The sequence below is a fragment of the Aspergillus clavatus genome, genomic scaffold (genome assembly GCF_000002715.2).
Source record: "Aspergillus clavatus NRRL 1 1099423829794 genomic scaffold, whole genome shotgun sequence".
NCBI lineage: Eukaryota > Fungi > Ascomycota > Eurotiomycetes > Eurotiales > Aspergillaceae > Aspergillus > Aspergillus clavatus.
Window position 1 is genome coordinate 131,904 of NW_001517105.1, and position 12,921 is coordinate 144,824.

The following is a 12,921-nucleotide window of genomic DNA, read 5'->3' on the forward strand; positions in this document are numbered from 1 at the left end:
TAAGGATAAATTTGTAGCTTTCCTCAAAGGTTTGTTGTACTACAAGATGAAAGGGACCATCAGGTTGTCGACCCTCTCTCTCCCTTCAGCCCAAGTAGAGCTACAACAACTCTCCGATATCCATGGTAGCCTCAGGCGGGTCAGGCACACTAGAGTGAGTTGCATAACGTGTAATCCAATTACCATACACCATCAACAATGAAGTAGAGAGCTATGAACCCCCCGGTTTGATTGTAAAAAGTGGTTGTGAGATGCCGTGAGCAATTTATATACATCATAAGACGTTTTCCAAAGTGATGAAGATAATTTACATATCTCCAAGGGGAGTATAGTCATTATCTCTTCCTAACTTTGTCACTTATACTTGTTGCTTCCACATCTACGATTGGCCTCGGAACACCCACTCTGGAGGAACATGCTCGGTATTATTACAAGTGGCCACAGCCCGCAAAAAGAGGACAAGACGCAACAAGCTTAGGAGGCAGTTCAAACCCAAGTCCTTCGTTATTGTCACTGTTGCTGTAACCAAGCTACTTACCTACATGCAATTGCCCTTGACCTAAGAGGCATCCTTCCTCCGGAATTCTTTTTCTCTCTTTTGTTTTTTCCTCTTTCTCAACTCACTCTCTCCCAATTCCTCCTTTGCTCATCTTCAGATTCGTTACTATACTCTACATTCCTTCATCATCATGACACGCGCTCAACAAACGATCTCTGTCCTCCTCCTGGTCTCCTCTGTAAGCGCCACATATACGCTCAAATTCCAGACGATCGCTAATACTCTGCCTCAATCTAGCTCTACCTCGTCTTGTACCTGGGACTTGTACCCCTGAACGAGACCGTCCAGCGCGAAATCATCCCAGTCGTACGTCCCTATTCCGCGAATCCCCCTCAACCCTTCAACTACCCCCCACAGAGATTCTTCCACTAAACCCTGCCCAATCGCAACAGCTCCCCTTCTACACCTTAATATGTTTCGCGTGCTACCTGGGCGGCCGGTTAGGTCTGGCGATCCTGACATTCAACGACGTGCCTGAGGCGCATGCGGAGTTGCAGAAGGAGATTGCGCAAGCGAGAGCCGAGCTGCGCAGCAAGAACATTGATGTCGATTGAGCGGGTTGAACTTCTTGTTGTGTTGCTTTGGGTTCTGGTGTGTCTGTCTGGTTGCCTGGGTTCTCGAGTGTTCGTTTTCCCGTCCCAGGCTGCGTCCTTCATTCGCATCTGTACGAATAATTGTTGTGGAAGCGGTCAGGAAATGCGAGTTTGCGCGGGAATTGCTCGTATTGCTCTCCATCCAATAGTTCTGGACAAGCGTGGAGTTGCCGAAGATGAAATTCTGGTCTACTGGGGGAATCGTACCCGAGACATACATACGAGGATCGATCTGTCTGATGGAAGGCAGATTTTCGGACATTCAACACTAGCAAAAAAGCGATCAATCTATCATGAATATTGAAAATGGCATTGCTTTTTCTATCAGGAATCCTCTCAAAACACCATTTGCAATCGTGACATGTCCAATATGAACTTCTTCGACTTCGTGAAAACATCTTTATATGTGCAAGCAAATGGAAGGTAATATGCATAGGTGCTAAAAAAAACAGGCAACTTATATGAAGCAAACGGTATGAGCAATTTGACGTAGCGAATCAAGCTTGAGAACCTAAACGAGAGGGTTCTCCTTGGCCAGTCGGTCGTGCTCCTCAATGTCCCTGTTGCGTCGTCGTTAGTGATTGAGATCAGCGATGGAAGAATTCCATTTCAAAACATACTTGGCTTCCCAAGGATAGCAAATCCACACATCGTCGGTGGTGACGGAGGCGTGATAGCGGCCCGATTCCATCATGTCCTTGGGCAACTCTCCCTTCTTCGACTTATCCTTGTTCTATTGACATGTCAGCCAATAATTTCTTTTACAGCACGGCCTCCCAAACGCGGGATTGCATCAACATACGTGAAGAACGAAAACGAAGAAGTTGGTCTGCTCGCCCTCGCGGCCGAGCTGCTTCTGAGCAAGCTCGACATCCTTCTGCAGCTCACGGACGGCATATTCCAGGGTTGTCCGGGTATCATCAACCTCGTCCACGATCAGGATGTTCTTGCCAATCAGATTGGCCATCTCCAGGGAGCTGAGATCAAGCCATTGTGTCCGGGTCACCTTGGTTCCGGGAACCTCCTCAGGGTCGCCGCGGCCAAGGTCCTCGTAGAGAGACAGGCCGATGGCCTGAATGGGGATGTTGGGCTCGCCGGCACGCTTAAGGAACGAACTATGCGCAGAGTTTCAATGAGTTTGAGCGTCAACTTAGGACTGTGAGAAGTATTCGCCGTACCGGAGGATACGGGCAGGAACATAACCACCACCACCAATAGCGATCATAAGATTGGGCCGGAAGGTGTCCAGGATCTTCTCAGCAGAGGTCTGACACAGCTGGTGGACCTATTCAATTGAGATCTGTTAGTTCATTTCTCGCTAGCTGACCAAGCCGTGTAGAACAAGAGCTATGTCGCCCAGATTGCAATTTCGAATGCAAACTATACACATCTGGAAAGCGCGGGCAACATGCATGCATGGACACCCTACATTGCATCCTCAGTGCAATAGACGCAACATGAAGGCAGCCACCAGATCGATAAGCATCAATGACAATAATCATACCTGGTTGTAGGTGACATAGACTTTCTGCGGCATTTTGGCGACGAGAAATACTTTGCGTGTGAAGGAGGGGTACTAGGTCTTCAAGATACCGAGATAATGGACAACGGCAGCAAGGATTTTGCAGCAAATATATCTCTTTCGTCAACGAATACGTGCGGTAGGAAAAGATGCAGATATCTAAATAGAAATAGCAGCCAAGATACCACCAAAAAAAAAAGGGAACAGTGAGTGGAAGGGGGAAAAAAAAATTGTACTGTGAAAAAACCCTTCGTCACTTGGGGTGGTATTGCCCGCACTTTCGACGATAACATCAACCAGTAAATGCATGCCAATAGATGGATGAGAGCCAAATTTGGTGTCCTGCCACATGGGGGGTATGATCGGTTTGCCTTATCAAGCAAGTGGAAAAGTACTAAAGCCAATCAAACTTGCATATTTTGCGGCAACATGCGCAATAGCTGCCTATCTAGGAATAGTCCAATTCAAGATGACCCACAGCGGATTGGTATTTTACCTTATGGAACCCTGTTAGTCTAGTGGTAGCAGCACAGATCTAGGCTGAGGCTTAAATTTTGTTGACTCGCAAGTGTAGTGAGGGAGGTATGCAGTCGATGAGAGCATGGCATGAGCGCTGAATGGATGTGGTTGATTCACAAAACAAATAAGTATCTTAATCAATCATGGGACATCATGCTAGCTCATCTACATAGCTTTGTTCTCAAATAACAGGTTATCAAGCATACACAGCGCTGAATCATTATGCAGGGTATAATCGTTGCCTTGTGGAGTTGTATCAAAATTGAAACAGATGTTGAAGCTGGACTTGTGACGGCATTTTCATCAACCAGCAATCATGCTTGAACCGGAGGCGACACCTATCCCTTTAGGTCAGACAGGTGTCTGCTCACCAGGCGACTCGGGCTTAATTTGGTTGATCTGGAAGCCTCCTTCGTCCTTATCTTCGCCCTTCTGTGGCCACATGATTTGACGGATCACGATAGCACGGATCATCATAATGAAGACAAAGATATACATCAGAATGAGAGCAACAGTCATGACACATCCGATAACCAGAATGGGCTTGCAGGAAAATGCTTTGCCGATGGCAAACGTGGCGGTTATCAGTGCAGTGTTGGGAAAGACGAATGAGAACCATGCCATTGAGAACTCCATCCGACGAGGACCAATGGTCGACCAGTGAGCGGAAGTTGCTATCAGGAAGAAGAAGATTGCCAAACTGGAGTCGAGTCAGTTCTCTTGACTCCGTGCTCAGAAAAGCTCATTGATACTCACCCCCATAGCCATAAACAGACAAAATTGGTGACAACTTTGAGAATGCTGGCAGCTAACGGCCCATTACCCATAAAATGATCAGGGAAACAACGCTCCGCATTGGCAGCCATGGTCACCAATCCTGACACAGTGAACGCGCTGGGACCAACTGAGACAAACATCCCAGGTCGGACATTCTCCTTCGGTAGCTTTTGCGACATCAGTCGATATATATAGGCTGAGTATACTGTCAATGAAACCAGAAAGCCAACTCCTTGGACTGTAGTTCCGCCTATTATGATAGGCAACGCCTGAGAGGGATCGAGTTTAGAGCTCAATATCCCGGCATGGGGGCCAATGATCAACATTGGATATGCAGGAAATATCCATATTGGTGTCATTTGGGCTATTGTGAACGTCTGGGTTGACCATCTAAGCCACAGTCAGCACACCATTCTCATTGCATCCTCGAAGCGAAATGAATGATACACACAGGAGCAGGTAGATACCAGCGGAGAAAACCACCGCGAGAACAACATCGATCCAAAATAAAACGCCCACTGTATATGTGAGCCAAGGCCCTGTAGCGCTCGGTCCATATTGGGAAATGTTGATCAAAATTGTTCCAAATGAGACAATAGACGCAGGCACAAATAAAGATTCCGTCGGATGCGTAAGTGACAGCTTGAATGTATAAGGATATAGATAGAATCGTAGAAGTAAAAGTGCCCATGTTATGATGTACAACGCGATGTTGAAAAGAAATACTATAATGCCTATTGTCTCCAGGCCACGAAACTTATAAGGGACTATGTTGGAGGTTAGCAGACCACCGGCTCACCAGTCCAAGACAGATCATGCTCACCATTATAGAGAGCATTTGCGATACCACCCGTACTCATCGAGAGCGTAAAGAATGCCCAAGTAAAATGCCTGACACGTTTCTTCCAGCTCAAGAATGCAGCCGACGCCTCGGTCTCCATGCGAGAAAGCGGCACACTTTCATCTTTGTATCTGCAGAACGAAGGGTTGTGCAGGGCTTCCAACGCCGAAGATCGAGCCTGCTGGACCTCTCTACCTCTTATGGGGGGGAGTAATGATACCTCATTGTTTCGCACCACGCGATCCTCGTCGGTCATTGTTGCTCGAATTCTAAAACCAATGTCATGATACCCGGTTTGGGTGATTGCGTTGACTCTCTAGATGAAGTGCCACTTCTCTTGCGTCTAATCTCTGAACTCGACGCCTAGTCTTGGCGCAAACACCAGCTTGTATTATCAGACCGAGTTTTGAAGGATACGCTTCAAGGGGAAAAAATTAAACAGTGGGAGCGTTCAGGTGATGATAGCCTAGCCCACATTTAGAAAGTTGCCTAGCACCCGTCAACAACTCCAGCTGGAAGCCATGACGACCGAAAGAGAATGGAGAATCTATTTATACCAAATGAGCCACATGGAGTTGAAAATATTAGGTTTGGGAAGATGGACTCGTTGGTCGTGCCGGGTATCGGCACAGGAACACTGGAATAGTGTGGGGAAGAGACCGATCAAATACTATCCGGTTACATGTCGCTGTCCAGCAATTACAATAATCAGATCAGGTTGGCTCATGGGATGAAATCATGAAGCCCAGAACAGCATGGCATTTATGATTCAACGCCATGGATGATTGAGTGGTAGTGTGGCACACAGTAGACCAGGGAAGTATGGGTGGATGCTTTGGGGATGATAGTAATTTGAAGCGTGGATCCGATATGTCATATGGAGAAGGCCGAAACAGCCTTGCTGCAGGTTAGTACGTCATTCTTCCTGACTCAAAAGTACTTCAACTGGACGATGGGAAATGAATCAAGACTGCGCGTTCTACCACTAGGCAGCACAAACAGCGAGCGGCATCCTTGTTCGCTTGTTGGTGTCCAGAAAAGTCAGGTGACGGAAATTGTATCGATACCGAGCTGCCGGTTCAACAACATGCTCAATAATCTGTTACTCATTGCTTGGAACCCGAATATTGGGGATGGCTTTACATTATGGAATATGATAGCAAGCTCCCTAATCAAATTTCATTTCCTAGACTCAAGCGAACGCCAGCTGCGCCGATTGTCCCTTTACTGATAAATCTGGATGGGCATGACGTGTCTTGCATCCAGGGACTTTTCTTGCATATAAAATGAAGGCACCCGCGCAACATACTGTGTAGAATGCTAGGGTGATATGCACAAAACAAGATAAGGTCTGGCCCTTAAATAGGCATGCTGGATGTCAGAGCTTTAAAATAGCATTTACCGAGTAATTGACGCCACAACCGAGTGTCTTACTGCCATACAATTTATGATGGGCTAGCTATTGGCTGAGCGAGAGATAAAAGCCTGTTATCTAGGTAATTTAGATCCTACCATGATCAATGTGAGACACTGAGAGTGAGAACAACTTCCTCTGCTCTTCTAACTAGTTCAAGGCAGGCGTTGAAGCTCGGGAGAGATGCTCACCAGTTGGCCAGAGACATGCGTATTTGAGCATTCCCCAAATCCCTACATCTTGCCAATATTATGAGTGGTAGAAAAGAACTTTCTGTCTAGTATTCAATCGCATGAGGTTGCTTGCACTGTTTCTCTGGGTTATTCTGTCTTCTTACACAATAATACGGTAATGATAAAGAGTAAGGTATAGCTCGACAAGATTAGCGAGATCACGGGCGAGGACTTTCGACTTCGTGCCGAGGCTTCATTTGACAGCTAGTGAAGAACTTCATATATGCAAAGAAAAATCTGTCTACCAAATTTGACTATATCGATTCAGTGCAGGCCTCTATCTCTGGTTTAAATATGGCAGCCGCACAGGATAACCGCAAGTCCGTGCTTATCACTGGGTGAGTGGGTGTAAGGACACATGAGCATAGCTACAACATGGATCACTAATCTCCTCGCTTAATCACAATGTACTCGGCTAATTACTTGCAACGATATACTTCAGATGCTCTCCCGGCGGTATAGGCAATTCACTTGCCCGAGAGTTTCATCGAAATGGTTTACGTGTATTTGCGACAGCACGAGACGCAAAGACTATCGATGACCTTGCCGCTCTGGGGATCGAGACGGTAGATCTCGTCGTTGACGATGAAGAAAGTGTCAAGTCCTGCTATGCCGAAGTCGACAAGAGACTTGGAGGCAAGGGTCTCGATTACCTTGTGAACAATGCGTACACCACCTTCTTCTTGCTAAGGCTGTAGTAGTTCAGTCACTGATTTTGTGTGAATAGGGGCCGCAGTACGTCTCTTGTTCGATGCAGATTCCTCGAATCAAACCAGTTGTAGAAGGGCGCTGACGTATACGCTATAGACTATACTGTGCCAGCCATGGAGGTCGAGCTCACGGAAGCCCGAAAGACCTTCGAGACCAACTTCTTTGCGGTCATCTCCATGTGCAAGACCTTTCTGCCGTTATTAATGAAGGCAAAGGGCACTATTGTGATGATTGGTAGTGTGGCTGGGGTGAGTCTATCATGCTCCCACTGGATTACCGTCGCGCAGATACTAACTATTTCATATTCAAGGTCATACCTTATGTTTTCGGGTCTGTATACAATGCCTCAAAGGCTGCATTACACTCTTTCAGCGACACGCTACGAGTAGAGCTCGCTCCCTTTGGGTATGCCATTTCCACTATTTTCCCGGATTACTTTGACTTCCTCACTCATACACTGGACTCTTACAGTGTCAACGTCACAACGGTCATCACTGGCGGCGTGCAATCTCGCATTGCGCGTATCCAACGGACTCTTCAACCCGGTTCTATCTACGCCCCTATTGAGGATGAGTACACTCGCCGTGTGACACACAGTCAAGCCGGCGCGATGCCGCATACCGCATATGCACGCAGCGTCGTCACACAAGTCCTGTATGGATCAGCGCCGTGGCGGTGGATATGGCCCTGGGCACAAGGCCGAAAGAGTTGGATCTGGGAGGGTAATAAGAGCTGGCTGATTTGGCTCGTATGCGGTGGTTGGGCTTGGACTGGCCTGTTCCAAGGGATCATGACGAGGATGTTCAAGCTCCACAAATTGAGGAAAGTTGTTGGAAAGTAGACTGGAGAGAAATGAGAAGCAAAAGGCTACTCTGGACACTCTCTTGAGATTCGAATTTTTCATCTTATGTTCTGAACATTCTTCGGGTGTTTTTGCTATGATATGAGGCGGTCTGCTGGGGCTTTTTTTCAAATCAAGATTTAAACTGCCACTGAGTCCATCCATATACACTCCAGTGATCTGTATAAGTATATCTCTCGAAGAATGTTTGAAAAATACTCAGAATGAGCACCGTGTAAATCATTTCCCGTCAGGAACCCATAGCCTCAAGGCCGCATAGCAGGGGCTGACGATATGAACTGAGAAACACCTGCGGAACAATTGCCATAGCTGCACTCCACAATCCTTGAACTTCTCTGTCGATAAAATACAAAGAACGGGCTCACAGCAGATACCAGACAGCAGATAGAGAGTCCTACCTTAAGGTTATACTCCGTACTGCTGGAAGAAATTATAACAGCGTTCCGTGATATTCGCGTCGGGTCCTGATTAGTCATGCCGAGACACACGCTGGTTGGCTTATCAGGTGACCCGCGCAGGCCCAGGCAGAAGAACCGTAACAGTCGTCCCGAGAAGCGCAGCCGTGAAAAAGCAGTCAGTACCAAGTGAAAGCTGTTCCCTTTTCCGAGTCAACACCAGGCCTTCTTACCCGCTACACCACCCCCCCCTTTTTATCAACTTTCACGTTGGAGGATCATCTCTCCTCTTGCTTTGTTATTTGCCGTTTCTGAAATTCTCCCCTCCTTACATATTCTCTCCTCGTCATGTTCAAGCTCGCTCGCAGCAGCCGTCCTGTCGCGGCAGCTTTCAAGGCTGCGACGGTGAGTTATTTTTTTTCCCCCAAGGCGATGTTTTGATATCGCTGCCTAGTATATCTATTTTTACTATATTGGAGCTTTTGCTGACTTCTCAATGCCATCAGGAATCCTCCGTTCAGTCCAGATTCGCTCAGCAACAGAGAAACCTGTCGATCCATGAATACTTGTCTGCGAGACTCCTGAAGTCTGTATGTGATCGGATATTACTTTCGACTCTACGCCCTTCTGGCAGCGACTGACGGATACCAGTATGGCGTGGGTGTGCCCAAGGGAGAGGTTGCTCGCTCGGCTGAGGAAGCTGAGGCTGTTGCCAAGTCGCTCGGTATACATTAACCCGCCCAGCTCAAAATGGATCGCCGTGCGCTAAGATACGATATGTTAGGAAACGACGACATGGTTATCAAGGCTCAGGTCCTTGCAGGTGGTCGTGGTAAGGGATCTTTCGATAACGGCCTCAAGGGAGGTGTGCGGGTCATCTACTCGTGAGTTTTTCACCTTTTGCTTTTCATGTTGTCCTTTCGCCATGTTGACCGAGGTTCCCTGTCCAGGCCTACCGAGGCCAAGATGTTCGCCGGCCAAATGATCGGACACAAGCTCATCACCAAGCAAACCGGTGCTGCTGGCCGTCTTTGCAACGCGGTGTATATTTGCGAGCGCAAGTTTGCCCGTCGTGAATTTTACCTTGCCATCCTCATGGACCGCGCGACCCAGAGCCCCGTCATTGTCTCCTCGTCCCAAGGTGGGATGGATATCGAGGCTGTCGCTAAGGAGAACCCTGAGGCGATCATCACCACTCCTATCAACATCAACGTTGGCGTCACTGATGACATTGCCCGCAAGATCGCAACCGATCTTGGCTTCTCGGAGCAGTGCATTGAGGATGCCAAGACTACCATCCAGAACCTCTACAGGGTCTTCATGGAGAAGGATGCTACCCAGATCGAGATCAACCCTCTGTCCGAGACCTCTGACCACCAGGTTCTCGCTATGGATGCCAAGCTGGGCTTCGATGACAACGCTGAGTTCAGACAGAAGGATGTCTTCTCGTGGAGAGATACCACTCAGGAAGATGCCGATGAAGTGAAGGCTGCTGAGTAAGTCTCCACATACGCTGTCGCTGTACGGAGAATTTGTTCTGACGCCAGGCAACAGGTACGGCTTGAACTTCATCAAGCTTGATGGTGATATTGGATGCCTGGGTATGTGAATCGGCAATATTTGCCTCGCTTTGCGCTTATGCTGACCCTTTCCTTTAGTCAACGGTGCTGGTCTCGCCATGGCCACTATGGATATCATCAAGCTCAACGGTGGAAACCCTGCCAACTTCCTTGATGTTGGTGGTGGTGCTACCCCCGCTGCTATCAAGTCCGCTTTCGAGCTCATCACCAGTGACCCCAAGGTCACCGCCGTCTTCGTCAACATCTTCGGCGGTATTGTCCGTTGTGACGCCATCGCCCAGGGTCTGATCAACGTTGTGCATGAGATGGATCTGCGCATTCCTATCGTTGCTCGTTTGCAGGGTACCAACATGGAGCAAGCCCAGAAGCTGGTATGTGCCTGTTCAGCTTCTTGGACCTTTGACAGTAGATCTGTCCTCAGAATGCTGACATATAATTCCGCAGATCAACGAATCCGGCCTCAAGATCTTCTCTATTGAGGACCTCCAGAGCGCTGCCGAGAAGTCGGTTCAGTTCTCCAAGGTCGTCAAGATGGCCCGTGACATTGACGTCGGTGTTGAGTTCACTCTTGGCATCTAAACTCATAATCGGTTTAGAAATTTGCCGTGTCAACCACTATAACGAAAATGATTTTCTTGGTTTTCTCCCGAATCTCCTTCTCCCCCTCTCTTTCTCCTTGACTCGAAAATCATGAAGATCAGTTGTGGGTGGTGACGGTGAAGAACAAGATAGAAGACTGAGTTGTTTGACCAAGATCGCCCGCCATGAAACACGGTATTGATGTGATTCTGCTGTGCAGGGAATGATCAATAATAAGGATGCGCGAGCTGCGAGATGAATGAGGCGGCAGGAATGCTATTCCCGAATTGGGCTAGTATAAGTGATATCCGGAGATGGCAGCGGTGGCATTATCATAGAGAGCATTGATGAATTTGTATATCGTCCATGTCTAGGTTCTTTTCCTTTTGTCAATGTATTTTCCCCTTTTTTGATTATTTTTGTTGCCTGTCAAGAACGACTTCTGTCTCATGTAGGATAAAGGATGCTCTGGTATTAGATGGAACTCTAACCGGTAAGAAGATGTGTCTGGCTCTTTAAGAATAGATCGAAGACTCGGGGTTTGAGGGCTAATTTGACACGACTTTAGCCAAGTTGAATTCCGCCGGTGATTGCACAAGATGGTTGGGCAGCTTCATCGAAACACCACGCGCTCATCCCCTCATCGTCAACCAATAGAACACAATCATTGTCTCCTTTGAGTACAAACTCCTGACTGTCACGCTGATGCGCATGCATGCTGTCTCTCATGAAATGGGTATCCATCGACTTTGCCGGGTGATAGGGAATTTGGGCGTTCGGGTGGGAAATCCAGATCGTCGGTTTTCCTTGCTCAACTCTGATGTAATACAAGAGGTTGCGATCAATTGGTGCGAGGCATAACCGGGGCGATGTGTGTTCTGGCGGCAGCACATGCAAGAAAATCTCATCACTATCGAGATCATGGGCAATGGCAATGATAGAACCCAAATCGGAGGGTTGACGTGTTCGGGTTTGGGCTATGAGAATCCCTACTCTATCATTGAAAGCTTCTGATATCTCGGTCTTGGATTGAATGAGCAAGTCAATATCCTGCACTTCGGGCAGAGCCACAACCTTAGAGACAGCTTGAGTAACGTTTGATGTGTCTGTCAGCCAATGCTTCATGATACGCAGTTGTGCCAAGTTGTATGGGATGCCAGTAGGATCCGGGGGGCCGCCGTTGCTATCATTTTGTTCGAGGTGAACGGTAGTCAGGCTGTCGAGCGTTGGATGTACATTCATGAATACCAGGTTAGCTGCCACATCGATCATGCGGGAAACACGTAAGCTGAAGTCCCATTGCATAATTGTAGTGTCTCCAGCTGCAAGGCCTTTGTAAGCAAAAGCCACCTTGACACCACGAACGATGAAGAGGTGGAATTGTCGAGATGGCAGTCGAAAGCATGCTGTCTCTTCAGTTTGGAAATTCCAAACATGGCAGTACCTGTGGAGTAATTAATTAATTGATCGATTCCAACTAGTCCGTGAGAAGCTTATTGCCTACCCTCGTGGAGTGATAGCTGCAACAATTGAGTCTGAAAGACGGATATTGGTGATCAGATCTCTGTTGTCCGTGCAATATATCTGCATTGAGTTCGAACGCAGGCCCTGAACGACGACCGTAGACCCTTCGGCGATCCATGCATAGCGTCCATGCGAATAGTCTAGACTTGCGGCACTGATGCGGTTTGGTTCACGTCGATGAAGTCTGGAGGATGGCTCTCCTCGCTCCAATCTGATTCTTTGTCTGGCATACTGCTCGAATTCAAGATAGGGGCCTCTGTGGGCAAAATTGAAAATACGACCTGTGTATCGATGATATACTGCACTTCGAACCAGGTGCGAAGACAATAGTTTGCGCCAGGTTCTGGAGACCTTTTGAAGAAGAAAAAAAATATCAGCCTTCTTATCCGAGGAACCACCGGATCAACGGAGGAAGGCTTGCAAACTCTCTGTAGGACATGAATGTCTGCTAAATCTAGGTACTGAGCGACCTCCACGGCAATTTCGGGAGGCAGCGACCCCAGAATATCACACTGAAATGTTCGTGCATTCAAACAGTCTCTCAAGTCTCGCCATTCGTCAGAAGCTAGCTGATCAACGAGTTGATGGAATCTGCAGTGAAGAAGTCATGTCAGTGGACGTCTTCTCATAAGAAGAAAAATATTCCTAGTAGGTAAATAAATAATCGAAGATCTAATATGTATGGTAAAGGGACTCATACACAGTGCGTCGTGCCAATTTTGTGCTGAGCTTCTGGACTCGAGTGATGATCTCGTGCTCGATCGATTCGTGATCTACAACGTTGTGATCCATGGTGATTGGCAGAGCATAGT

General features: G+C 47.6%; 6 protein-coding genes across 6 annotated transcripts; 3 read left to right on the forward strand and 3 right to left on the reverse strand.

The window, feature by feature from the left end:
- Positions 1–689: 689 nt before the first annotated feature.
- Positions 690–1,113, forward strand: ACLA_053800 (dolichol-phosphate mannosyltransferase subunit 3; the record flags this gene model as incomplete). The annotated part of the gene is made up of 3 exons (XM_001274759.1): positions 690–737; positions 797–865; positions 952–1,113. The coding sequence occupies 3 exons, from the start codon at positions 690–692 to the stop codon at positions 1,111–1,113; spliced, it is 279 nt and encodes a 92-aa protein (XP_001274760.1).
- A 550-nt stretch (positions 1,114–1,663) lies between these two features.
- ACLA_053810 (xanthine phosphoribosyltransferase) lies at positions 1,664–2,689 on the reverse strand (the record flags this gene model as incomplete). Its single annotated transcript, XM_001274760.1, has 5 exons — positions 1,664–1,712; positions 1,773–1,885; positions 1,955–2,267; positions 2,331–2,437; positions 2,657–2,689. The coding sequence occupies 5 exons, from the start codon at positions 2,687–2,689 to the stop codon at positions 1,664–1,666; spliced, it is 615 nt and encodes a 204-aa protein (XP_001274761.1).
- An 855-nt stretch (positions 2,690–3,544) lies between these two features.
- Positions 3,545–5,067, reverse strand: ACLA_053820 (putative C4-dicarboxylate transporter/malic acid transport protein; the record flags this gene model as incomplete). The annotated part of the gene is made up of 4 exons (XM_001274761.1): positions 3,545–3,893; positions 3,950–4,360; positions 4,422–4,737; positions 4,794–5,067. The coding sequence occupies 4 exons, from the start codon at positions 5,065–5,067 to the stop codon at positions 3,545–3,547; spliced, it is 1,350 nt and encodes a 449-aa protein (XP_001274762.1).
- A 1,685-nt stretch (positions 5,068–6,752) lies between these two features.
- On the forward strand, positions 6,753–8,010 carry ACLA_053830 (SDR family oxidoreductase; the record flags this gene model as incomplete). The annotated part of the gene is made up of 6 exons (XM_001274762.1): positions 6,753–6,796; positions 6,901–7,125; positions 7,186–7,193; positions 7,266–7,417; positions 7,480–7,574; positions 7,641–8,010. 6 exons carry the CDS (start codon positions 6,753–6,755, stop codon positions 8,008–8,010), a joined length of 894 nt encoding a protein of 297 aa, XP_001274763.1.
- A 764-nt stretch (positions 8,011–8,774) lies between these two features.
- On the forward strand, positions 8,775–10,585 carry ACLA_053840 (succinate--CoA ligase (GDP-forming) subunit beta; the record flags this gene model as incomplete). Its single annotated transcript, XM_001274763.1, has 8 exons — positions 8,775–8,831; positions 8,906–9,016; positions 9,078–9,150; positions 9,211–9,310; positions 9,377–9,922; positions 9,981–10,027; positions 10,085–10,377; positions 10,451–10,585. 8 exons carry the CDS (start codon positions 8,775–8,777, stop codon positions 10,583–10,585), a joined length of 1,362 nt encoding a protein of 453 aa, XP_001274764.1.
- A 564-nt stretch (positions 10,586–11,149) lies between these two features.
- Positions 11,150–11,890, reverse strand: ACLA_053850 (F-box domain protein; the record flags this gene model as incomplete). Its single annotated transcript, XM_001274764.1, has 1 exon — positions 11,150–11,890. The coding sequence occupies one exon, from the start codon at positions 11,888–11,890 to the stop codon at positions 11,150–11,152; it is 741 nt and encodes a 246-aa protein (XP_001274765.1).
- Positions 11,891–12,921: the final 1,031 nt, after the last annotated feature.